General features: G+C 51.1%; 1 protein-coding gene and 1 long non-coding RNA gene across 3 annotated transcripts in view; one reads left to right on the forward strand and one right to left on the reverse strand.

Moving 5' to 3' along the window:
* Window positions 1-1,128: 1,128 nt before the first annotated feature.
* PFKP (phosphofructokinase, platelet) overlaps window positions 1,129-25,493 on the forward strand; it is a 52,743-nt gene continuing 28,378 nt past the window's right edge. Inside the window, exons 1-3 of one of the 2 annotated variants that reach the window (XM_057730331.1) lie at window positions 1,129-1,448; window positions 14,215-14,288; window positions 23,384-23,461. In XM_057730331.1, coding sequence (XP_057586314.1) covers window positions 1,334-1,448; window positions 14,215-14,288; window positions 23,384-23,461 — 267 coding nt within the window. In that variant the 5' untranslated portion in view covers window positions 1,129-1,333. The remainder of the gene's footprint in view (window positions 1,449-14,214; window positions 14,289-23,383; window positions 23,462-25,493) is intronic. The other variant, XM_057730329.1, reaches the window with a different exon arrangement.
* Window positions 14,911-18,490, reverse strand: LOC130850885 (uncharacterized). Its single transcript, XR_009053039.1, has 3 exons — window positions 18,333-18,490; window positions 17,079-17,164; window positions 14,911-15,026 (listed from the first exon to the last, which is right to left on the reverse strand). It is a non-coding gene; the product is annotated as an uncharacterized LOC130850885 (long non-coding RNA).

Here is a 25,493-nt window from a genome sequence, read left to right on the forward strand (position 1 = left end):
ACTTCAGCGCGCACCCCCACACACACACACACCCCCGTCCCCCGCATGCCTGGACGGCCGGGAGTGAACAGCTATGGGCCGACCACATGCTGCTCCGGGGGACCGGACCGCCTTGACCTGGCCTCTTCCCCTGTGTATCCACCTGACGCACACTCGCGCGCACGTAGCAGGGGACCCCGTGCCGTCCCCACCGGGAACCCCTGATGTGGCCGCTTACGCCTCTATTTTCTGGGGGGGATACCGCCCCCAAGCTCGGCGCCGTGTGCGCCGCGGGACCGAGAGGGGAGGGGCGTCCGGCCGCACATCCGCGGCGGGAATCGGCCTGGTTCAAGCTCCCCGAAGCTTCGGCTCCTCATTCACCCATCAGCCCACGGACTGGACGCGAGCGCCTCGGCCCGAGGTTCTCAGCCGAGCCGCGAGCATCCGGCCGGCCACGGGACGCCGCGGCTTCCACGCGAGCGCTCGGGTCCCATCGCCCCGCCGCGACTTTCCCGCCCTTCTCCCGCCCCTTCCATTCTCGGCGCCCTGCCTGGCGCCGCGTGTCGCCAGGACCCCCGCGTGTCCTCTCCGGCCGCGCTCCTCGTCCTCGCCGTGCGGCCAGAGCCCCTGCGGGGACGGAACCGGCGCTCCGCCGTCGCGCGCCAGCGACGCCCACGTTCGCCCACAGACAAGCATCCGCCCCTGCGTCCTTCCTCCCCGACCTCAGGCGGAGGGAAAGCCGGGGCGCCCGCGGCTCCGAGCGCCGCCCCCAGAAGGAATCCCGCGGGAACGGCCGCGCCTCTAAGACGGTGCTGCCCCCCAACCGCCGCGGGCCCCGCGCCCCCACCTGCGGCGCTCCCCCCGCGTGAGGCCGCCACCCGCCCACAGCTACGGCGACCCGCCCACCTGTAGCGCTCCTCCTTCCCCCGCACGCGCCCCACCTGCCGCGCTCCCCCAGAGATGCTCCCACCCACCTGCGATGCTGTCCCCTCCCCCACTAGGGTGCTCCGCCCACTTACGGCAAGTCCCCACCCACCTGCGGTGCTTTCCCTTCCTTCTGGGTGCTTCCGGCTCGTAAAGCTCCTCCCACCTGTGATGCGCCCCCCCGCCGCAACCCTGTGGCGCTCCCCCAAGTGATGCTTCCTGCAGCCCAAACTCCCCCACCGGCGGTGCTCCCCGAAAGTCGGCGCCTGGGGCCCCGCCTGTCCCACCGCCCCCGCGCCCCCGAGCCCGCCCTTGGCCGCCCATTGGCGCGCGGCGCGCGGGCGGGGCCGGCGGTTCCCCGGGCGGCGGCGCGGGCGGGGCGCAGTGCCTACTTAGCACCCTCCGGAGCGCGGTCCCCGGCCTGCTCGCCATGGACGACCACGACGTCTCCCCGGGCCCCAAGGGCTCCTTGCGGAAGTTCCTGGAGCAGCTCTCCGGGGCCGGGAAAGCCATCGGCGTGTTGACCAGCGGCGGGGATGCCCAAGGTGCGCCACCGCCTCCCCGGGCCCCGGGCGGGGGTGGGCGGGGGGGAGGGAGAGGACCAGGGAGAAGGAACGTGGGGGTAACCAGGAGAAAGGATGGGGGTACCGGAGAGAAAGGATGGGGGTATCGGGAAAAGGGGTGGGGTGAGTGGACCAGAGAGGATGAGGTTCCACGGAGAAGAGGGGGGGACCAGAGAGAAGCGAGGAGGAGAGGGGTGCAGAGAAGGGTGGGGGAGAAGCCCCGCGCTCGGGGACCTCGGGGGTACCTTCCTGGGGCGGGAGCGGGTGCGGGCCGTTGCAGCCTCAGAAGGAGTCACTGCGGAGCTGGGGTGGGGGGAGGGAGGGATATGACACAGTAGGATCCCTTACCAGGAAGATCCGTCTTCCACCTCCACTTTTTTTTTTAAATTGCGACTGGCGACGGGGTCGCCTGGACCGTGCTCGGAGGTCATTTCTCTTCCGAGTCGCAGGATGAAGCCGGACGCCCCTCGCAAGCGTGGCTACCGCGCGGCCACGTCCGATGCCACGGCTGCTACCCCAGCTCCGTCACCCACTCCCCACCCCCACTGTCGCGGAAGAAACCGCTGGGTCCCCGCGACGCGTCTGCAGCCCCGCGACCCCCGGGGGGCGCGGGCGGGGTCTCCGCTGCTGTCGGGCGGGACGCGGCGGGGGACGCACGGGGGTCCCCGCCCGGGGTTGCCAGGCAGCCCGGCCCCGCCTCGCGCTTCCGCTGGGAGGTTTTAAAAACGGTTTTCCGCTGCCCTAATCTCCTGTCCCCTTCCGGCTCGTCACCAAGCCGAGGCTGAAATGGGTCACTGGGCCTCCCCGCCAGCTTCCCCTTGATGGAAAGGACCGGGAAGCGGGCGTTCCGGGAAGCCACCAGCCCCGGGAGCGCGGACTCCAGCCGCCGCCTTCTCCCCCCCCTCCCCGAAGCGTGGACGCTGATTTAAGGGAGAAGGGGACCCCTGCTCGGGGGCCCGCGAACACGGGAAGAGGATATTTCAGTGTAAATCGGGGGTGATACAGCCGTTCCCCGGGCCCAGCGCTGGGCGCACGTGGGGGCGCTGGGGTTTCCCGATCCCGGCGAATCCCTGGGTGGGGCGAGCCAACCGCTAGAAAGTAGCAGGGCGATGCCCGGGCGGCTGCGTCCTTGGCGCCTGGGGATGGCAGGCCGGAGACGCCTGCCGAGCTAGGTTTTGGTTTTCCTTTTACCTTCCTCCTCCTGCCCCGGATGAGCTGCAAGGCCCTGATGCCTCATTGTCACCTCATTTCACCACACGCGGTGGGAGGATGCTTAAGTGATGGGCCTGGCGCTCTCGCCTGCCCCTCAGCCTGCAGGTGACCTTCCCTTCGCCCTTGAGCGGGGCGGGGCCGGGCGGGTGCGGCAGGTGGGGCTCTGTGGCTGCAGCCCCGCCTGCAGCCGGCGCGGAGGTGATGCCCGGCCAGTCACTGCCCGTGCGCCCCGCGCCCTCGACCCTGGGCACCCCGCGTGCGGCGGGGAGGAGGCGTGGGGTCCCCGGCGCGTGGGTTCCTTGGAAGCCCCTCCCTGGCCTATTGAAGGTGGCGCTCGAGGCATGGGTCACCGCCCCTGCCCCACCAACAAGCCCGCCTTTGGGTCAGAGCGAAGCAGGGCTGGTCTAATTTGGTATTCTGGTAAAGTGGCCCTGGGTATAAACATTGAAGGGAGAGAATACGTTGTGCTGTAGCAAAGGCTGGGGTTGGGGAAGTGGTGGAGTGAAATAGATGACATCATTACTTAAGTGATGGGCTGGCTGCTGTCTGGCAGGTCTCACTGGGGCTGAGAGGGGCTTCCCTGTCCAAGGGATAGCACGTGCGTGCAAGTCGTGGGCTAACCCAAATTAGGAGGCATCTTGAGTGACTCTTACCCTAGGCTTGGAAAGAATAACGGGTTGGCACAGGAAGAGGAACTGGTCTCTTAATCCCCCAGGCTTCAAGGTCAGAGTTTCAAGGTCATTTTAGAATTAAGGTGCTCTGTCTGTTGGAAAAAATGTAGGTCATTCTTTTGAGTCCTTGTCCAAAAGTCTGCTCAACTATCTGGTGGCTGGTGCAAAGGCAATTGAGGCAATGATGCAATAGACAGAGTCAGGAGTTTCTCTGCTACTGATTCTTATCTGCTACTTATCTGTGCCTCCTGCCAGCAGTTATGAATAATAGAGGTCCGTAAGTCCACACCTCTTTTCGTCAGTGGAAAAGATACTTTGAGAATCAAAATTACACGAGAACGTGGCTTGGTCGTTGTATTGTCAGGTTAACGGGAGACGGCCTGATGCTCTGAGCCTGCAAATCTGGGTGGTCCCTGGAGAGCCCACCATGGCCGTCATCTGGGCATTTTCCCTCGGGCAGAGCTGAGGCTCTGGTCTCCATTTCTTCTTGGACTTCATGCCAAGTGCCACCTCCTGTTTCGATCCTATCTAGGTCATGATTGAATAGTTTCTTTTTGAGAAAGTTGACCTCGAGATGTGCGCCCAGGGGCTGGTCTGGGCAGCAGCAAACTTACAGCCCCTTGGAGGAGGTTATCCCTAGAGATGCTGTTTGTACTCCTATCCTTTTACCATCTTATCTTGACTCTAAATGGTATCAGTGCTTGATTTTGCCTGAGGTAAGAGAGTTTTGCTCACAGCTAAAGACCAAGGAGAATAATCCCAAGTCTTAATTTCCGGATAGTTTTCTAATCAGATGTGAAATGACGGTGAAATTCCCTGTTGAGCTGGCGTAGCTGCTAGTTACTGGCTGCCCTCGATATTGTAGGAGCTTTGTGATTCTTATCTCCAGGCCTGACTACCTGGTTCCAAGGCACGCACATCTTCCTTTCAGAGGTGGGGAGAGAGACTCAAGGGGAGAGAACTCACCTCCTTGAGGTGCCAGGCTCCTAGGTGGCCCTTGGCAGGATTGAAACCAAGTTCTGTGAGGTCTCAACCCCGATCACTTTCCAATAAGCCCTGCCCTTAAGATTGTAACATCTAATTGATATTCAAAGAGGAACAAAGTCCAGTTTGCTCAAAATTATACAGCTGATTTGTTTTTATAACACCAAAATTTTATTTGGTAAGGCAGGTGGCAATTGTCTTTCCATTTTGCAGATTAAACAATCAAGAAGTATTTAAATAATTTGCCCCAAATCAAATATTTTTTTCTCAAATTAGAAACAAAAAAAGTTAAATTTTTTAAAAGACTCAAATGGAGTTTAAGATTGTGCTTTACAAATTACATTGGAAAACAGGACCACCATGTGAAATTCCTTACACTAAAAATATATGAACTATTTAATTGGTATAAAATGCCTTAATGATTTCTTCACTAAGTTAATGAAGAGGTAAATTGTAATCAAATAGTGAACCTAAAATTTCAGATGGATATTTAAACACGAGACAATAGCTACTCTACTTACCAGTCAAAAGAAATGGAAGGTATCACATAGATTATACAGATGAGTTTTAAACAGCTTTAAGAACAGAAAATGAGTATGTACAGTAAGAGCACTGGGGTGGCGAAATTGATGTAACACCTGATAGCAAAATGATGAAATGCTTGTTTTCCAGGAGAATTTGTGTAATATGATTATTGGACAAAATGAAAATCCCCAGCTGTATTCCTGACTCCCCCAGCCCTGGCCATTAAGGAAGACTATTTCTAAGACTAAACTATTGTTTTTTTCATTCTTTGGGTTGCTTCCATTGTCACAAGAAATGTCTGCAAATTTAAATTGGTTTTCACTTTTAACCAAAAATAAGTTATAGGTCGGTGGACAGACTTACCATGAGTAGGTACCCACCCCCAAGCAAGATTGTGTCATACGCCAAAAATGACTCATTGTCTTTTAGACACAAATTGAGGGCTTTTGGAGGGCAGCTGAGAATGCAGAGAAATGGACCCAGAGGGTAAACTGAGCAGGAAAGCTGAGTCCTTTTTTGGCCTGTGGCAAAGCAAGCGTGAAGACAGTGCCTGCAGAAAGCTCACATAGATGGAGTCTGTATAAGCCTTTCCGCTACTAGGAAGTTACCCATAAAAAAGAGTGAAATAACGCCATTTGCAGCAACGTGGATGGACCTAGAGATTATCATACTAAGTGAATCAGAGAAAGACATATCATATGATGTCACTCATATGTGGAATCTAATTTTTAAAAAATGGTATAAGTGAACTTATTTACGAAACAGAAACAGACCCACAGTTTTCGAAAACAAACTTATAGTGACCAAAGTGGGGGGGAGGAATAAGTTAGAAATTTGGGATTAACGTACACACTGTACTCTATATAAAATAGATAACCAACAAGGACCAACTGAACAGCACAGGGAACTCTACTCAGTATTCTGTAATAACCTATATGGGAAAAGGGATCTGAAAAAGAATGAATATATGTGTATGTATAACTGAATCACTTTGTTGTACACCTGAAATTAACACAACATTGTAAATCAACTAGACTCCAATAAAATTAAAAAAAAAAAAAAGCGACTAACATTTAGTGACCACTCCCTTAGCAGTAGGCACTAATGCTTCCACGCAGTGACTCATCCATTTCATCCATGAGCAAGTGAGGTTTGAGATGAACTCGCCGGGACATGTGGCTGCAGGAGGAAGGGGTGGCCCAGAACGTGTGTCCATTCACCAGGGTGTGCCCAGCACAGTACCGGGCACTCGCCAGGTACCCAGATGTTTGCTGAATGTCTCCCTCCTGGAATCTTACCGAGTGTGGACCACTTCCTTCTGCAAAATGGCCGGCGACTAGATATTCTGGCTGTCTTTTCTCAGGAAGTCATTTTGATGAATTAAACCTTCACTAATCCTTAAGCACTTTATTTTTTTTTTTGGCCCTGCCAAACAGCTTGTGGATCTCAGTTCCCCAACCAGGGATTGAACCCAGGCCAGCGCAGTTAAAGCCCAGAATCCTAACCACGAGGCCACCAGGGAACTCTCTCACAAAAGCACTCTTTTTATCTACAGAGCCGTGTCGGGAACAACTAATGTCTCAAGGTTAGAACTTAAAAACCATCCTAAGAAATGGGGGGTACTAGTCAACCAGAGCCTGGTGCTGGTGGGTTCCCCCCTGAACACGTGTTTCTTGAACACGGCCTCTAGGCCCTGCCTGGGTGGGTTCCTTCCGTGCCCACCCAAAGCTCTGCAGGCCTGAGAGCCCAGTGAGATGAAAGCAGTGGGCATCTCGCCCCACCCAGCTCTAGGGCCTTTCCTGGCCTGGCTCTGAGCACTTATATTCTGTAATGGCATCTTTCTCACTGACAACGTAATCATTAATTTAGCAAAAATTACTGGCTCCACGAAGCCGTGAGCTAGAATGCTAGCATTCACCCCATGGGTACCGTGAGAAATCCATGCAATTGCATCCTGTTCTAGGAGCGCAAGTGCCGTTGTGTGATACACTTAGATGGCCTTTAGAAGCTAGACATTTTGTCATCTTTCCAAAGAAGCATGATTCCCCCTCTCGGTTCCAGAAAACTGAAAGCTTTGATAAACAAAGACTCAAGCCTTTTATCCAGGAGAACTGGGGCTGTTTGAGCACGGATCTGATGGGCTGCCAGAAGTGGTTACACTAGAAATGAGGGGATAGGGTAGCGACATGGGAAAGGCAGACATCGGCGCACAGATGTACACCCGCCACGATCATAGTCGTGTTAAGAAGGTGTCTTTGCATAAAGAATGGATGGCTTTATGTTAAGAAAGTCGCTGAGTCACCTCTTCGAGTTATTCTTTGCAGCGAGCTCCACGTGGTGGTGTATTTTATTTGTGAGAAAGCGTCTGCTGGGGCGCCAGTTTCCTCCCACCCTCTCTTCTGTGTGTCTTCACCACCGCACGCTTAGCGTGTTGGAAATGATAGCCATTGTGCTGTCAGGACAAGAGGCAGCAAAGCGTGTGGCCAAGTGGCGTCCCGAGTGTGCAGGGCCTTCCTGACAGCGCCCAGCTCCTGCTCTGCTCTCCAGCCCTGATAGGACAGGGCCCGCGATTGTTGTTTTGCAAGATGCAGTGGCAGCCCGTCTTCTCCCCCGTCTTCTTTCTCCCCTCCCCCTCCTTCACTCTCGCCTTCCCTTCTCCTGTGACCACCTTCAGTCCCAAACAGGAAGAGCAGGAGAGAAAAGGGAGCACCTCTCAGGCCCAGGGAGGCCGTGCTGCCCCCAAGGGCTCTCAGCCTCCTTCTTTATCCTGGATGCAGAAGCACCCAGGAGTCTGGCTGAGATACAGGTTCTGGTTCTGTGGATCCAGAGAAGACCTGACCGACCATCACACCTACAGCTGTGGGTCCCTGTGGTCCGCCGAGGGCCTCGCTGGAGTCCTGGGTCCCGGGGGCAGTTCAGACCTTCTGATGTTTCCTGTGATGGTTTTCTGACCTTGACGAGGATTCTGGCGGGGAGCTCAGTGATTGGAGCCTCCTCGTGTAAAGGTGTGAGCAGGTGGTCTGGCCAGGGTACCTTTGATTACAAGTGTTGGTGGGCGGCCAGGGTGACCTCGAGCTGCCATCCTGCCTTGTTTTTTCGGCTCTGGTCTAGTAGTCTCAGGTTTTGTTTCCCTTCTCATTGAATCCTCCCCCGGATGAGTCTCAGTCTTCCCTGCACGCCTTAGGCTGACAGCGGAGCCCCTTCTCCCAGGGACGGGGTGGGAGGGGTGACTGGCAGGAAGGAGCCAGGAGCTGGCACGGCTAGGGGAGAGAGGTCAGGGCCAGTGTGTGGGGGGTGGGGTCAGGCCAGGAGGGGCCACAGGGAGGAATTTGGATTTACCTTGTGTGACCTGGAAGCCACTTGGGTGCCAGCTGCCTCTGATGAGGGTGGCTTTGTGGAGAGGGGAGGGGGCCCCTAGTCTCCGGAGGAGCAGGACTGGGCCGTGGGTGGCGGGTTGGGGGTGGGCTGTGTAAGTGGAGGGTCTGGCCTCAGGCCGGAGCTGGTCCCAGCAGGAAGAAAGGCCATGCGGGGAGCCCAGGTGGGGGCAGGCAGGTTGGTAGAAGGACGTCCTTGACACAGCGTACATACCAGTGAACAGTGGGAAAAGCAGTGGAAAACCATCACAGGAAGTGAGCTGCATTAGGGTCCAGGATGGAATACTTGGGGCTTCACGCTGGTGGGCGTGGCAACACAGACACGTCATTGGGGGCTAATCACAGGCTCAAGATCCAGGGACCCCGCGGAAACGAGGCTTGCGTGTGATTGTGTAACTTGAAACTAGTCACTAGGTTTGGAAGCGTAAAAGAAACAGGTGAAATTAATTTAAACCTCTGTTTTATTCAATCTAATATTTCAATCTGTCATCAATATAAAGATTATTAATAGATTAAGAAGCTGTTTCACGTTCTTTTTTTCCATCCTGAGCCTTTGAAACCCAGCGTGCGATGACCCAGCGCGTGTCGGTGTGGTCGGTGGGGATCCCAGTGGACGCGGGTCTAGAGGGAGGGGTGCGTGGCGTGCTCAGGTTCAGAGGGTCCCTCCTGTGTGTTCATGCTGGAGTCAGGGGACACACAGGGGACCCTGGCAGCGGTCTGGTGGCCACAGTGGCCCTTGGCCTGCAGGAGTCCTTCTTCCCAGGCATCCAGATGTTCACTTGGCCGGCCTCTGTCACCGTCTTCCATTCTCTCCCAAGTGGTACGTCTCAGGGCGGCCGCTCCAGCTCCCCGCCGACAACTTCAGCCCCTCTGTGCACCCCCACGGCAGCCGCCAACCCTGCTCTGTTTTCCTTCTTTCTCCTCCGCCTCTGGGTGAAATGTGTTTGTTGTGTGTTGTTTACCGGTTTCAACAAGCCCCGCCAGGGCCACCACCTTCCCCTGTTTTGTCACTACGTCGCCCCAGCAGTGCTGGCAGAGAGAAGGCACCCCATCCGTGTGTCCTGGATGGATGGATGGATGAATGAGAAATTGAAACCCCCTCCAGGATTTATCTCACTAACGTCAACACAGGACTCGGTGATCTGGACCCTGCAGGATGCTGAGAAGCCCCCAATTCGTAACTGATTCATGGGGGACCTAACATCACGACACTTTCTCCTGAGGACATTTTTTTCCCTCCCACACCGGAGTTATTAAACAGGGAAGCTTTGTGGAGAACGTCATGGCAAGGGCAAGATAAGGTGCGCCTTAAGTTTGTTTTCTGACCTATGCTAACATCCTCGCTTTGGTACAAAGGTGAAGCCTCCACGGAGTCAGGGAGAAACCAGTAAGAGGATTAAGCCCCAGATCTTACTTTTCAAAAGGGAATTTAAATATTGAAATTAGTCAGGGAGTGATTAGGAGCTCTGAGAAACATGCAAGGGATATGGCTCAACAGGGTCCAAAGGCCTGAGTAAGAAGGTTTATTAGACTCTTCAGATCACGTAGGATATAAAACGAAGCCCCAGTTATTTTACTGGAATCAACATGGTCCTTGTTTCTTACAAATTATTCGAAGTTTAAATTTTATCAGAACAGGATCTCAGGAAGCCTTTGGGTCCGTGGCCTCCCTGACCTCAAGGAAGAAGCTAGCTTATGACTGTCTTACATGCGTAATGCTTTAGTAAGAAGCTATTTGAGAACATGTCACATCAAGAAAACAATCTAAGTCTCTTCTTTCTATTGCACCTAAAGTAATTCTCTTGTGTTTACCACTTAGCTGCTCCCTGGTGTTTTCAAGATTTATTTTTGGTTCCCATAACAAGTCTATACACTCCCTGAGGACGAGTGTTGTAATTTTTGCAAGTGATGGAGAGGTTACTTTCCAAATACTAAAATTCTTACTTGGTAGCAGGATGGTGGTTTCCCATGGAAACAATTATGGAAGTTGTTTGCATTCCCAGTCCTGGCTGCCAAAACAAAACCAAAAGCAAAGGGAAGGAACCCGACTGTGTCCGAACGTTCACTAAAAACAGCAGCTGGAGTGCCCTGCAGTCACTGTGGACAGCCCAGGACCGCGTCCACAAACCAGAGAACCGGTGCTGCTCCCCTAGGAGGCCCTCAGACCCCAAATCCTGTGTCTGGATCCCAGTCCTGTGTGTCAGAGAGGCCGGCGGGGAAAACTGGCCTTTCCTGTCGTGCTTAGTTTCTGTCCTCTGGGCCCTTCCCTGAAGGCGCCCACCTGCGCGGCCCTGCGTGGCCTGCGCCAGGCAGCAGCTGTGTCCTGCTGTCCCCAAATTCAAGCGGAGAGCCGGCCCCTCCCCAAACAATCACAAGAACTGGGGCCTAACGGGCATTTTTTTCCTCCAAGTTTCCTTCCTACTAGAGGGAATTACAATGGCTTTTAAGGTAAAATAAAAGGGAGAGTACGGCTTACACAGCAGCTCTGCCTTTTATGAACTTTGTTCCATCGGCTGTTAATTTATCCCCTTAGAGCCTGACATCCTCGCCTCCCAGGAGGACCCAGGCCCCGCGGGCTCCCTGGGAGCCTCAGCTCAGGAGCTCACAGCGCTCAGTCCTGGGCACCACTGCCAACAGCTCAGCTCAGGCCCCCATCAGAGGGCGGCCCGCTCGGGGCTGCCAGGCAAAGGCAGCAGGTGTAGCCAGGTTTGTCTAATTGCCCGGGAATAAAAGTCCTGGGGGCTGGGTGCTGAGGCTCTTTGAGCGCGGCCTCCTCTCCTGCAAACTTGGTAGAAACGCGGTGCTCAGGACCCTCCCCGCCCTGGGGTCCCCCCAGGAACCGCCCCCCGGGCCTTGCTGCAGGCTGAGGGGGACCAGCCCCGAGGGGAGGGGACGGGTCGCTTTCCCAGGTGAGTCCAGGCCAGCCCCTCCCCCCCCCCCCACCACAGGGCAGGGGAGGAATTCAGGCTCCGGGGAGGCTGGCTTGGAGGTGGTCAGAGCTCCAGGGCGGGGCGGGGGTCACCCTGGGGCATGTTTTTATTCCAGTCGGGGTCCCCGGGGTCACCTCTGAATCATGTCTGCTTGGCATTCCTTCTGCCATTTCTTGTCCACTCGCACTTTCTAAATCCCCCGCGTCCTCTTCATTCCTGCCTTTAGGAAGGCCCCCCTACCCCCGCCATGAGGGCTTCAGAAGCGCGTGGTGGGGGGCCTGGGGGACGGTCCTGGGGGAGCTGAGGTCCTGCCCTGGAGACGGGCATCCAGGGGGGCAGAGCAGGTAGGAGGGGCCCGGGGCCGGAGGTCTCCCCCGAGGAGCCTGGTTTTGCGAGCACAGGCCCCAGGGAACCGGGGAGCAACCGGGTGTTTTTGAGTTTGAGAAAGAGAATGCTGGCCCTAACACGGAAAACATCCCCCCGAAAGGGTGAGACTGGAGCCAGCACGGGACAGAGCGTCTGGGGCGGGGAGGGTTACGTGTTGGGCTCCAAAGGGGTGGGTGTGGGAAAGAAAGGCATGGCGTCTCCTCTGTAATTGGTTTTTCACCCTGTTTTTCACAGTTTTAGATTTAGAGCAAAATGGAAGGGAAGGTGCAGAGAGTCCCCTCTCTCCTCTGCCCCCACCCTGCAGACCCGGCCCCAGCGTCAGCGTCCCCACCAGGGGGTACATCTGCTGTAATTGATAAACCTATGCTGGCGGCCCTCCTCACCCAGAGGCCACAGTGGACGGTTTAGGGGTCACTCTTGGTGTTGTCCCTTCTGTGGGTTTGGACAAATGTATAATGACGTGTGTCAGCTATTAGAGTGTCATACAGAGTAGTTTCACTGCCCTAAAAATCCTCGGTGCCCCACCTGTGCATCGCCCCCCTTCATCCCCCTCCCCCCAACCCCTGGCAGCCATGTATTTTTTTTCTTTTTTTTACTGTCTCCACAGCTTTGCCTTTTCCGACATATGTAATTTTATTTTAACAAGAATATGTTTATACATTGTGCAGTAACAATGGAGGAAAAGCTGCTTTAATCATTCTGGCCATACTGTGAGTAATGTTAGAGGCAGATGGTGGGATTCAGGGGAAATTTTGGGAGAAAAATGTCAGTTTCATGGGCAGGCGCTGTGAAGGGTATTGGGAGTATCCAGCTTGCGTCACAGTGAAAAGTGATGCTGTTCCGAGTGAGCGTTTACAGGGAAAGGAGGAGAAAAGGATGCAGGTGAGATGATTTATTGCATCTTGAAACGCTGAGTTTGAGGATATGAGAGACAGCCACCAATGAGTCAATGTCATTAAAATCCTTCATGTAATAAACTAGGTTTGAACATGAAGTGGTGAGACTACAAGTGCGTAATGTCTACATGCACGTAGATACTAGATATACATTTTCTCTTTTGTTTTTATTAGCATATAATTCTTTACAATGTTATGTTCATTTCTGCTGTACCATGAGGTGAATCAGCTGTATGTGTACATTTATTTCCCACTTTTTCAGCTTCATGAACATTGTAGCCTTGCAAAATAGTTGCCTTTCAGAAGCAACAGTCTTATTCCAGTTTCCAGACCTGGCTCAACATAATTTGAAAATTTGTAACCATCTTCCCAGCCGGTTTTCCATCCAAACACATACAAGTTTTTTTTTAATTTATTTATTTATTGGCTGTGTTGGGTCTTTGTTGCTGCACACTGGCTTTCTCAAGTTGCAACGAGCAGGGGCTACTCTTCATTGTGGTGCGCGGGCTCCTCATTGTGGTGGCATCTCTTGTTGCAGAGCTCAGGCTCTAGATGTGCGGGCTTCACTAGTTGTGGCTTATAGGCTCAATAGCTGTGGCTCACGGGCTCTAAAGCACAGGCTCAATAGTTGTGGCACATGGGCTTAGTTGCTCCAAGGCGTGTGGGATCGAACCTGTGTCCCCTGCACTGGCAGGCAGATTCTTAACCACTGCACCACCAGGGAAGCCCCAAACACACACAAATTTAACCTCTTTGTCTATTGACTGTATTCCTGGGACCTGTGGTGTCTTCATTTGTTTATTCACCAAAAGTACCACTTACTTTATGGTCCACGTTCTCCAATACCTTTAGTCCTGATGTTTGTTCCCAAATTTAGATTTATGAAGGAGGTAGATTGGAACTCTTGGGGGCCCAGGAGCAGTTAGGCTGGATGCCCAGGTGCTACGTATTGTGAGGCTCAGGACTGCATCCTCAACGAGAGGACTGGTCCTCCCTTCTCACTGCTCTCCTGATGGCCTTGCTCATCAGCTCATATGATGAGACAGGGTTTTACAGATGTGAAATCCTGACATGTTCACATAGGTCTAGACCATGGTCCGTCACACAGATGGCTGCCCCACAGTGGGGCTTCAGTGGAAAGCAAAGTGAGGTGTGGCAGTTTTATACAAGAATACACTGCACTGTTGATTTCCTTTAAGGCCCTCTGGGGAAGTGTGGAAAATGGCCTAGTGTTATTTATAGTATATTGGGTTAATTTGCTTTTTCTTTTAATAAAATTGCATGATTTGTTTTGTATTTAAGGCCACTGATTAATTTTCTTTTCTTTAACACTGGTAGCTGGTAATAATTTTTCATCTCCTCCCCAGACCATTGGGCCTTTTTAGTCCAATTTTCTTTGAATTTGGGAACCTATAAACAAATATCTCTCCTATGTGTTGTTTTGCAATTGGGTGGAATCACCTACAAATTCACACCAAATCCAGGTCACTCGTATCCCTGGTGTGTTGGCAGCAGTGTTCTACATGAACAGGGCTTCAGGCTCTGTGACAGAGATGCTCACTGTTGGACCGGCCCACAACAGGCTGGTCTCTGCCTTGTACTGTTTCCTCTCCCTCCCAGCACTAACCCTGCAGGCTTGGGTCGTGACCGCTTTTCACATGAGGAGCCCTCGGAGAGGTCACAGGGTTTCCCCACTGTCACAGCTAGCTGGCGGCAGCACTGGGTTCACCCCAGCCTCCTCAGTAACTGCTCTTCCTCTTGCTTCGCAGGTATGAACGCTGCTGTCCGAGCCGTCGTGCGCATGGGAATATACGTGGGGGCCAAAGTGTACTTTATCTTCGAGGTGAGTGTCGCGTCCCCTTCCTGCTTTCTCTGACCCTCGGGAGTCCCTGCCTCGTACGCCCTGGGGGCCCTCATGCCTGCCTGGGGCTGCTGACCGCAGGCGAGAGGCCGCGGGTGCCAGGCACACTTGGGGACCAGCAGGGGAGCCCGGGTACCAGGAGAGGTTCCACCCCCTGGTCTAGATGCATGTCTGTATTAGGGAGCAAGGGGGGGAAGTTGATGAAATGGGGCTCAGAATGCCATTTTGACATCCAGCTAGTGTTCTCGTAGGATGAATGTCCTCAGGCTGGCTGTGTTTATTTGTAGGTCTGATTCCTTATGGAAATGACATAGTCACTAAGAATGGGGGCTGAATGTGAATAAACATTAAGGTCAATGGGGGAAAAGTGGCCACTTTGGGCTTTCCATCATTACTGTAAAACCCAGGCCACCTCCCTAATGTCTGTTTATGCCTTAACTTCAAAACGAAGCATCTGAAAGCAAACAGATGGTCCATTATCTCCTGCTTTTGAGGTCCTGCCAGCTTTAGAAGTAAGTTGTGTTTGGAAGGAAAGCACCCATATACCTGATTTATTTCAAAAACTATTAGAATAATAATTTATATTTAGTTTTTAAATTTAGAAAACAGAATAAAGCTTAAAAAATGGAAATGAGAATTTATTTTTTGAATTGCTTCAGTCTTCCGAAATCACTGTTGGTGTTTTATTCTGATTCCTCCCAGTGCAATACAGGTGAAATTCTGGAAGGAAATATGTACATTATTAGCATCATAGCAAACGGATTTTGTATACTATATTTTTTACCTGCTACTATGTTATGACGATTTTCTGAGTGTTACATACATTCCGCAACTATCGCATAAATGTCTGTGTAAAATTCCATCGACCTGACGTCTCGTCATTTACCTGAGCCCTCAGCTACTCGATCCTTGCGTTCCCGTGCCCCCAGAAATATTTAGGTCACTGTCCATTTTTCAACCATCCTAACACAGCAAGCTCTAGGTTAATATTTGAAGCTGTCCTACGGTTTGTGTCACTGCTGTGATCCCAGGATACGGCATCCGCCGAGTTAGAAGGGATTGTCCTCAGAATGGGTCTCGGCGTGTCTCACCCACTAAAGTGATGTCCTTGCTCCATCCCAGGCCCACACTGTGCACAGAGGTGGCACCAACCCCCCAGTTCTGTGCACGCAGCCCTACCTCACTGAGAGCTGGCTAGGGCTCTGAAGTCTGTTTATTGAGTCTTCTTTTCCGCTCATGAAGTAGCTGCTCCTAGACTTTGCTTGTTGGTCTGAATGACCATGTGTTTATCGCTTGCATGAAAATGCTTTTTCCTGGGCTTAGGTTTGCTTTTTAAAACTGTGGTTCTGTGGGCTTGGGGTTTGTATTTACCTGATTTTGGTGATGTTGAGATGGTGGGTCTCATCAAAGCCTCTCCAGAACTGTGGTTTTGTCATTCTCTATTCGGATGTGTTTAGTGTCAAATTGCCCTCGAGCCCATCTGCCCTGGGCCTCACCTGGCCGCCACGGCCCCATGACTAACGTAGAGCAAGCATGTTAGCCGCTGCAGTGAGCTCGCCAACCTTGCTTCTCCCCTTCCTTTGACCTTGAAGCTGATTTTTTCCTGCTGATGATGAAGGGTGTGCATGACATACAGTTTCCTCTATTTTTTTGTTTTATTTTACTTTGGGGAGGGGTTGCTCTGCCTTAGAACTTGAGAGAAAGCACCCCAGCCCGGCCTGACGGCAGTTCCTGATGAGTGAACATGGTTTAAACATCTTCCGAGGCGGAGCACCCTCAGATCAGGCCTTTCTGTTTCCAATAACAAAATGTTTGCAGTCTCGCAAACGAAGAGAGGACAAATGTCCTTAGGCTTCCGGTTTCCAGCATGTTCCCCAGGAAACCTTTGATCACCTGGCATACTGCCCTTCTTGTCTCCTCCCTGAGGGGGTGCAGATCTGGCCCTACGGTGACTCACTTGATCTTCAAGATGGCCTTGCAGGTCTGGAAGGGAAGGAAGTCGGTTGAGTTACTTCATTGAAGAACCGGACTGGTTGTGGGCGGTTCACTTTCTCTGTGTCACTTCTTAGCACTGGCAGGGCTGGGACGGAAGCTCACACCCCCATCAAACCAGCGATGGGGGCATGCCTCACCCCTAGACATCAGTGCCTTGGAGATGTTTTTTGATCGTCCCATTATCAGGGGGCTGGCGGTGCCAGTGGCATCTCATGGGCCAGGGATGCTGCTTGACATCCCGCGTGGCACAGGATGCGTCAGGCGCAGTAACTTCTCCACCACGTTTGTCCGTCCCTAGTCTAGTTCCTAAGTTCAGCTAGAGCTTTCCAGGTTACCAACATCAAAACAGTTAAGCAGGTCAGCATCAGTTACTTAAATGAAGGTTTTTTGACTTTTTCTTGAGCAGAAAGCGTATGGGAAGCATATTGATCAGGAAACACTGGTATTTCTGCTCAAGATCTGGCGCAGGATGTGTTGTCTGGCTGCCACCGGGCCTGCTGTAAATCTGGGCCACGTCTACGTGTGATACATGCCAGCCCTTAGGCGCTGTTCTGGGGAGGGATGGGGCGGGGTGCAGATTAACTCATTATTTCCACATACCCAGCCAGTTGTACATTTATGTTTGTTTTTTTTCCATAGAAACTTACAGGTGCCTTCAGCTTCTTGGAAACAGTGAGATCAAGCACATCACGTGCCTTTTGCAAATGAAGGTGCTCACGGTGGACTGTCCCTGGTTTGGGTGGATCAGAAGCAGGGTGGGGAGAGTCCTTAAGTTACCTGCTGCTCGGATCTCGGCTGCAGAAATAGTCTAGTTGTGTTCTGTTTATTATACGGGTTCAACATCCTATTAGGTGCAGGTTTTCCTGCAGATTAAAAAAAAGGTCATTATTCTTATTATAGTTCTTTATGACTAACTTAAAAGTCTTTGCTCTTTAAAAGAACTCTGAGCGGCTTGACCCTGCTCAAGCCCAGCATCTGTGAACATCAGGTCACCCAACATCACCCACTGAGGAAAGCCCAGGGGTAGAGTATCACTTTCAGCAGCTAATCTTATTATCACAAACAACACGATCTAAGTGGGTGAGGTGAGTCACGACTTCCTGCTGTAAAAGAACAGGGACATCAGAACAAGATCAGGAGCTAATGTTCTGGTCTCCTCGGCTGCCATGGAAGGTCCAGCGAGCAGCTTTCTCACCGGAACCCTGGGTCCCTCTCGGAGCAGCCTGGAACCCGGGCTGCACCTGGCCGTGGCTCTGAGCATCCTGGGCTGAGGTCCTACAGTGACGAGGCAGCTTTAGTTGTCAGTTAATAGATGGGTACCCTGTCTCCTTTCCTCGCCTCTATTCGCCACAAGGCACATTAGGTTTCTCCTTGGATGCAGTGAACTGCTCGCTTTCACAATTTTTCAAGTGAGAAATGTCACGTTGTTACCAAACAGTAACAAAACCCCAGTTTTCCAGCACAGGCTGCTCAGGCCATCCTGCCCAGAAGCCAAGGGCTCCGTCTGCAGCCCGGGCTTGTCCCTGCAGGGGATTCAAGCTGGAGGGAGGGAGGGAGGGAGGGAGATGCAGGTGGCTTTGTTGGGTGTCCTGTGATCCTGGGATGTGTGGGCAGGAGGGATGGTGAAGCCACCCTCCCACACAGAGAGCAGGTTAGAAGGTCGACTTTGGGGATGCGTCTGGCTTTGTCACCCCTTTTCTCTTGCCTACGGTCACCACCCCCACCTGCCCCCCTCCCCTATTAGTTCCTTGAAGGCCAAGCGAGATGACAAGACTCACACTGTCTCATCTCCTTGAGGTTTCACACATACCATTTCTGCATTTTAACTTCCTTAAAGACAAAACTCCTTAACCACTAACCGCCTGTCTGAAAAGAGTGATGCTGGATGGTTAAGGGAGAAGCTTTGCTGTGCAGCTGAGAGGGAGGCGGTGCCCCCTGGCCCTGGCTGACGTGCCCCTTGCTGGGTTGGTTGAGCTCCTTAAGTTAATTCACCAAAGGCGGGTGGCCTGGGGGAGGCAGAGGAAGACATACCTTCTCAGCCCTGAGCGCCCTCTTCACCTGCGTGCCTGCTCCCTGCCAGGTCCAGCTGCATCCTTCCCGTGTGATCCGGCTTGATCCTCATGCCGTCAACATCAGGCTGTGGCCTTCGACCATCTAGTTCTGGTTGTTATTTTAGCGCTCAGGTTGCAGAAATGGTCATCTCCCTCCCTGCCTCTGCCCTGCCCTGCCCACCAGTATCACTAATTAGGGAAGTAATTCACTGCGAGATAAGAGGGCTGGCTTATGTGACTGGCTTTGTCCTGCTGTGACTTTCGGTTTATGACATACCAGGAACTGTGTATTATGAGCTTTGGCTTAAAGAAATCTAACAGCCCCAGAGGGCTCAACAAATCATGTCGGTTTATTATTGGGTTTCCGAAAGCACAAAGTGCCGGGCTGTACCGTGACTCGTAGTGTTCTAACCTGTTCAGAATTTTGGAGTTGACCAAATCTCACCATGGACAAACCTGAAGGCATTTTCCCCGAAGCTGTGAAGTCAGCGAGCAGGGGTGACAGTTGGTTCCCCGGGACCAGAGCATCTGTGCGTTTGGAACCTGGCGCAGGCCAGGCAGGCTCCGGGTGTGGCTTTGGGAGGAAGTGTATGGTCCGAGGTTCTGCAAGTGAGTCTCCTATGGGCTTGAGTAAACTCACGATTCCTGCACCTTGAAAACCATGGACACGGAGAGCCATCACGCCTGCCTCTCCTGCACCCACACCTGGTTCTGCACGATGTACTCGCTAACCCTTGAGCAGCTTAGAGCCGTCCTCTCTATGTGCTGGCTCTCAAATCCTATAAGCAAAAAGCTTTATTAAGGAATTAATTTGGAAAACATTCTGTAGGAAACAAATGTAGGTATTTACTCGGAACCCCCAGAGAAGTCTCTGAATGTCAGTGATAACACACTTCATAAGTATTTTCTAGTTACTGGTATCTTTTTAGCAGTTGTTTCCTCTGGTCCTTGGAATGCCTGCCATTCAAACAGAGTTGTTGACTGAAGAATCCAGGATTCAGGAAAAGCATCACCAAGTCGAGAAGATATGGGGACCCATCTGACACTTTTCTAAAATAAGAAGCCTAGGCTGAACGGAGCAGAAGATCTTCCCTGGCTTCAGTGCAAGAGCTGTATTCAATAATCCACTGACTGAGTGGGCTCTAAGTAGAAAGGACTAGAGGTGGGCTGTTAGAAGTTCTCTCTTTGAAAGTAATCAGAAAAATGAAGGCAAAGTTGACATCAGGCAGCGTTAAAATAGCAGTAATTTTCTTTCACTTTCCTCTTTGTCTTCAACTGGTGCACAGTGCAGATGTATCTTTTTTAAGTTTTGTTAAGGTATAACATACAGAGAACTGTACATAGTGCAGTCTGAGTCTGGACAGATGCAAACACTAGTGATACCCTAATTATATGTAGATATATACCTCCCAGAAAAAGAGAGAAGTTAAAAACAAAAATTTAAAAAGCCAACTTTGTTATAGCATAAAACTATAATTTCCCTCCCAGAAAAAAAATGATACATTAAAAATAAATAAATTTTTAAAAAGCCAACTTTGCCATAGCATAGGACTGTAATTTCCCTCTGGGTCTTTAAACAATACACATGAGGTTTCTTATAGGAGAGAGCCACCCACAGGTGGACTGGCTCTTACTCTATTTAGAACAGATTTAACAAATGCCTAAAAATACCCCTACAACATGACACCTTCTTCTACGTGATTAGCTGGGAGACTGCCTGTTTTGCTCAAAACAACCTCAGACAAGAAGTTAAGATGCTTTCAGAGCCCCTGGCGTGGTCGTAGATGTGATCAGCGCTGGATTTGATACAACCAGCCGAGGGTCCCCTGAGGTCATCTTATGAGCCAGGACCAACGACATAGTGTTACTTTTGGTCCAAAACTAAGCGTGGCTTCAAAAGTTTTGTGGTTCGCTTTTCTTGCGTGAGTCATAGAACTGGCCTGGAAGGCAGATTCTGAAACAGAATTTGAGAAAGTGTTTTGGGCTCTGGCTGCATCGAAATAAGTATTCAACCTTCTAAGGAGACTTGAATCAAAAAATCTCCTCTGAATTTATAAACCATGGTACATTTGTGTAAAACGAGTCTTCCTCATTTAGTAACATCTTTTTGCGTTAGCAAAAGACAACTTAAAACCGTAGTTGGTAGTTATTCTTCAAATGTTCGGTGCGCCTAACAACTTCGGGAATTACAGGGTGAGTCACTTCCTACGACCCAGCCCACGGGCACAGTGCAGAGCTGCTTTGAGTGCAGCGCTCGGAAAGTCATCGTCTTTATTTCTTAGTTGCTTTCTTCATTGTGTGTATCTAGGCTACACAACATAATCAGGTTCCTTCTGGAGAACATTTTACTTCTCAAATTAAGTGTCATGGTTTGTAGAACAGTTTTCCAAGTTCTTACTCTAGGAGCAAAGGGATTTGCAAATGTTTTTATTAACTCTGCATTTAAATTCTCATAAATAATCAAGGGAAAGGAAGTGTTTCCATTTCCAGTAGGGCAGGTATTAAGCCGCTGACCGTCCATGGTGTTTGGCCGAGGAGCAGGTCTGCGGGAGTCTTGCAGAGGTTGGGGCTGCCCCCTGCACAGCGGGCAGCCGCGTGCAGTCCCTGGCCCTACAGCTACGTCAGCGTCACCCTTGTAAGCAGCACGGGGGACCAGTTCCCTAGTCTCTTTATTGACCTAACGACCGAGTGTGCAGAAGTCTCCCGGGTGGCTCTTGGTGTGGGGGGTTAGAGGGTTTTCATTCTCTGTCATTTCACGGCCTTGGGGTCAGCCCAGCTCCCAGGATGGTCTGGGGTCGTGCCGGCCGTTCTGACTGAATTACAATCAAGTTTCCTCTCCTTCTTAGAAGCGCTTGGGTTTGGATGATTGAACATCATCCCTCCCTGCAGGGTCCATGTCAGCACAGTGGTCGAGGCTCTGAGACTTGCCTCCAGGCCCAGGGGCTGCTGGTCTACTCCTTCCCTGACTCCTGAGCATCACGGAAACAAAAGTCCACTGACTGTGGTTTGTTCAGTTGCCCCGTGCGTGCAGGGCACGTGCCGTTTTCACTGGAGGCCTGGGAGTCTGGAGGAGGGAGAGGTCGTTGAAAGGGCAACCCTGAGGCCAGACTCTCTCCCTCTCTCCCTCTCTCTCATCTGTCAGTTATCTCTGACCCGCCTCACCTATCACCTACTGCCTGTTATCTGTCCCTGCCTGCCTAGCCGCCTATCATCTGTCTACCTATTTTTAATACTCTGTTGAAACAAGCTCCCTGGGGGTCACTTAGAAGAGGAGAGGGCCTGGTTTTGCGTCTGCTCCTGGGGCAGCAGGGTGGTCTGCGGGCCAGCGTGTCTTCGGTAGCTTATATACCAGGATGCAACTTCAGTAGCGCCTCTGATAAGCGCTGCCTCTTCGGGGGCGGGCAGGGGTGGGAGGAGGATCACATCACACTCAGGCCTGTCACCCTCGCCCTCCATGGTGACAGCCACACCAGGCTCAGTACTTGGAACGGAACAGGCTAAAGATGTGCACCCACTACAGTTTCCAGGAAGAAGGGAGATGGGGACAAAAAGATAACAGTGACCCTTAGAGCTGGACCGAGGTGTGTCTGGAGGACGTTCCACTGCTTCCCCGTGAAGGCTGGGCTGTGGGAGTCCCTGTCCCAGCCTGTGCTGAGGCCAAGGGAGTGCCCGTCACATGTGTAACACGCGCACACGGGTATATGTGTATATCCATATTGATATAATATTATGCATACTGTATTATAATTATACATAATGTGTGTAATATGACCATACTGCATATAGTGTATAGTGGATATTATGTATAATGTATCAATGTATAAACGCATATCTGCACGTGTATAGCCTTGTGTTGCGTGTGTGACAGCTAGGAGGGGGAAGAACATGGAGTCAAGCGGAGAAGGGAGAAGCTGAGAGCAGGTTCATTTATAGAATATAGGAAAGTTTACGATACATAATCTGTGTATATTATGTATAAAATATACAAATAATGCACATGTCTATAGTCTAGAGCTAGGTTATATAACAGTGTTACATCTATTCATAGGTAATATGTTACATATTATATACAGTGTGTGTTGCATTCTGATGGAAATTTTACACTTATAAATACACAAATTGGTCACCCATAAAGATGCCTGCACTGTTGGTTAATTTCTGCTCCATACTCAGTGGGCTCTTTCATTTTTAAAACCTATATTATTTTTCTTTTCCTTTCCTCTTGACTTTCACTAGGCAGGGAATAGGAATCCACAACAATAATCTCTTATGATAAACTTCGCTAAATGGCTAATGTCTGCTCCTTTTGCAGAAGTAAATGCCCTGGAAATTGAGTCTCGTAGATAGAGATGCAAATGAACATTTCTGTCTCTTTTCTAAAAAAAAAAAATTATTTATTTGACTGCACCAGGTCTTAGGTGCGGCACGTGGGCTCACCCTCGAGCTTGTACATTCTGTGGGGAAAACAAGATGCATTTAGCATTGGAAGGTAATTGTCTTTGGTCAGATGTGCATGGCTGTCCGGATTCATTCAGGGTCTCCCCTCAGTGTAGTAAACTGGCTCTTGTCAGAAGGGAAGGCAGATGAGGATGGGTGACATCAGCTGTGTGTCCAGACCCTGTTTAATGTGCGTGGAGAGTCGCGGGTTACCCGGCAGACGGAGGCCCTCACAAGAATGCTCTCCTATACGCGGTGTGATTGACACCACTATTCTCCGCGAGTTTGTGTTGAGTCACCAACAGTGTTAGGGTAAATAGGTCGCTTTTCAATCACTCAGGAGCCAGCAGACACCACACCGTGTTACTCTGGATGAGTCTGGGTAGAAATTCCCATTACTGGAGGTGAAATTTGAGAGGCTTTCCCACAGGGCACCACTTGGAAGGAGCACTGGCTTTACGGTGTGTCTTCTAACCATCGGCTCTTGGGAACTTGGAGTCCTTGTCAGTGGTGTTTCCATTTTCCGTAACTCACGGATCAGTTCATGTCTCAGCACAGTTGCACCCAGTCTGAAGATGTTCCTTCCCTCCCCAGGGTTACCAGGGTATGGTGGACGGTGGCAGCAACATCGTGGAAGCCGACTGGGAGAGCGTCTCCAGCATCCTGCAAGTGGTACGTGCTGACCTCCCGTCCTGCTTGTTTCTCTGAGTAACGCTTTGGTTTGAAACCTTCTGTGCTTACACTCCAGTAATACCTAAAAACAGATTAAAGGGCTGCCTGGCATCATTCTTAGCTACTCGCGTGGAAAGAAAATATTCTTAGTTTGCCATTTAATTAACTTTTTAAAAAGCTTTATGTTTTGCACACTGAGGATTACCTTTGCAAGAAAAAGTTATGTGTGCTGGCCAGTGGTACTTGTAGGGGATCTGGTATTTTTTTTTTTTTTTTTTCAGAGCAGATTAATATTGAGGCAGCTTTGGCTTGCTGGTGCTGTGTGTTAAGTGGTGAATCTCCCTGCCTGTTGGGTTTTGGGAGTCGTTTGGCATCAGTGCAGCCAAGCCTGGGAAAGACTCCAGCCGACAGCCTCCGGGTGCTGTGGATGTAGTGAGAGCACAGCATCCCTGTCCCGCCCTGACCCAGACAGGGCTGACTTCCTTGGTGTGCGCAAGGATGAGGTCATTTCACTTCAGGCAAAACAGTTGCTCACGTGGAGCTTCAAAGAAACCACCTGCCTGAATATTTCATGCCTAATAAATTCCTGGGACAACATAGCTCGGTGAAGGCTGCAATTCAGTTGAGAATAAAGAGACTATGTGGAAAGAATGGACTTCATGAAAAGCTCTTTACTTGCAGTTTGATCTTTTGAAACGTATGTATTCACCTGTGACTTGTGCTGAGTAGTTTTTTAATGGAAAGAAACCGCATTGGTCCATTCCCTCCGGAGGTGCTAGTGCAGTGGAAGAAGGGATGGAGAAACATGGCGTATAGATATAAATGGAATATTGTTTGGCCATAAAGAGGAAGTCCAGCGATGTAGGACAGCATTGAGGACATTATGTTAAATGAAACAAGCCAGACACAGAAAGACAAACACTGCCTGATCTAGAATCTAAAACAGCCAAACTCAGAGAAACAGAGCAGGATGGTGGTTGCCTGGGGGCGGGGGTGGGGCGGGCTGATGGTTTGCAGAAGTGCTGGTCAAAGGAGACACGCTTCCAGTTATGAGCTGAATACGTTCTGGATCTAATATACTGCATGGTGACTGTGGTTAACAATGCTGTATTATATACTTGAATGTTGCTAGGAGAGTAAATCATGAGTGTCCTCACCACACACTCACACACACGTAACCAGGTGAGGTGGTGGAGGTGTTAACTAGCTTGATAGTGGTTGTCATTTCACAGTGGGCACCAGGGATTGAGTTATCATGTTATATACCTTTAAAAATATTAACCATGCTGTATTATATATTTGAAAGTTGCTAAGAGTAGATCTTAAAAGGTCTCACCCCAGAAAGGTAACGATGAGGTTTGATCGATGCGGTAACTAACCTGCGGTGGTCTCATCTCACAATACATACGTGTGTCAGATCATCGCAGTGTGTACCTTGACCTTACAAACACTGTGTGTCAGTTGCCTCTCAGTAACGCCGGGGAGTGCGGGTGCTCGTGGGGTGTGCGTTTAAATGCCCGTCACAGACTCAGGACGCCTGCACGTGAGCCTTTTTTGCTCTGCTGCTCCTGGGAAGAGGCTGAAGGAAAGTTGGATGACTGTGCATACGTAGGTGGAGTGGTATTTGCAAAAAATCAGGACATTATCATCTGAATTCCAGACAGGAAGCCCACGTGTGAAGAGAGCATTTCCACTCTGCTACGGCGATTGTGCAGAAAGATAGGAAATACAGGGATGGCTGGGGTGTGTGTGTGTGTGTGTGCGCGTGCATGTGTGTGTGTGTGTGTGTGTGTGTGTGTGTGTGTGTGAAAGAGAGAGACTGGTGTCCACTTCTTTGCAACCCACTTGGTCCTGGTTCCATTCTTGGGGCCCTGTCCATGCTATCTCCTCAGTGTTTATGGGGTGCTGACATAACTTCCCATTGACAGAGATCACGTGACCCTCTAATCGCTCTTGGTCAAATCAAAGTCCAGAGGACTGGCTTATCTTTGCTCTGCACCCTGCACCTTCCACCCAGGCTGCCCTGTGCTGT

This window comes from Hippopotamus amphibius, chromosome 4 (genome assembly GCF_030028045.1).
Source record: "Hippopotamus amphibius kiboko isolate mHipAmp2 chromosome 4, mHipAmp2.hap2, whole genome shotgun sequence".
Lineage (NCBI taxonomy): Eukaryota > Metazoa > Chordata > Mammalia > Artiodactyla > Hippopotamidae > Hippopotamus > Hippopotamus amphibius.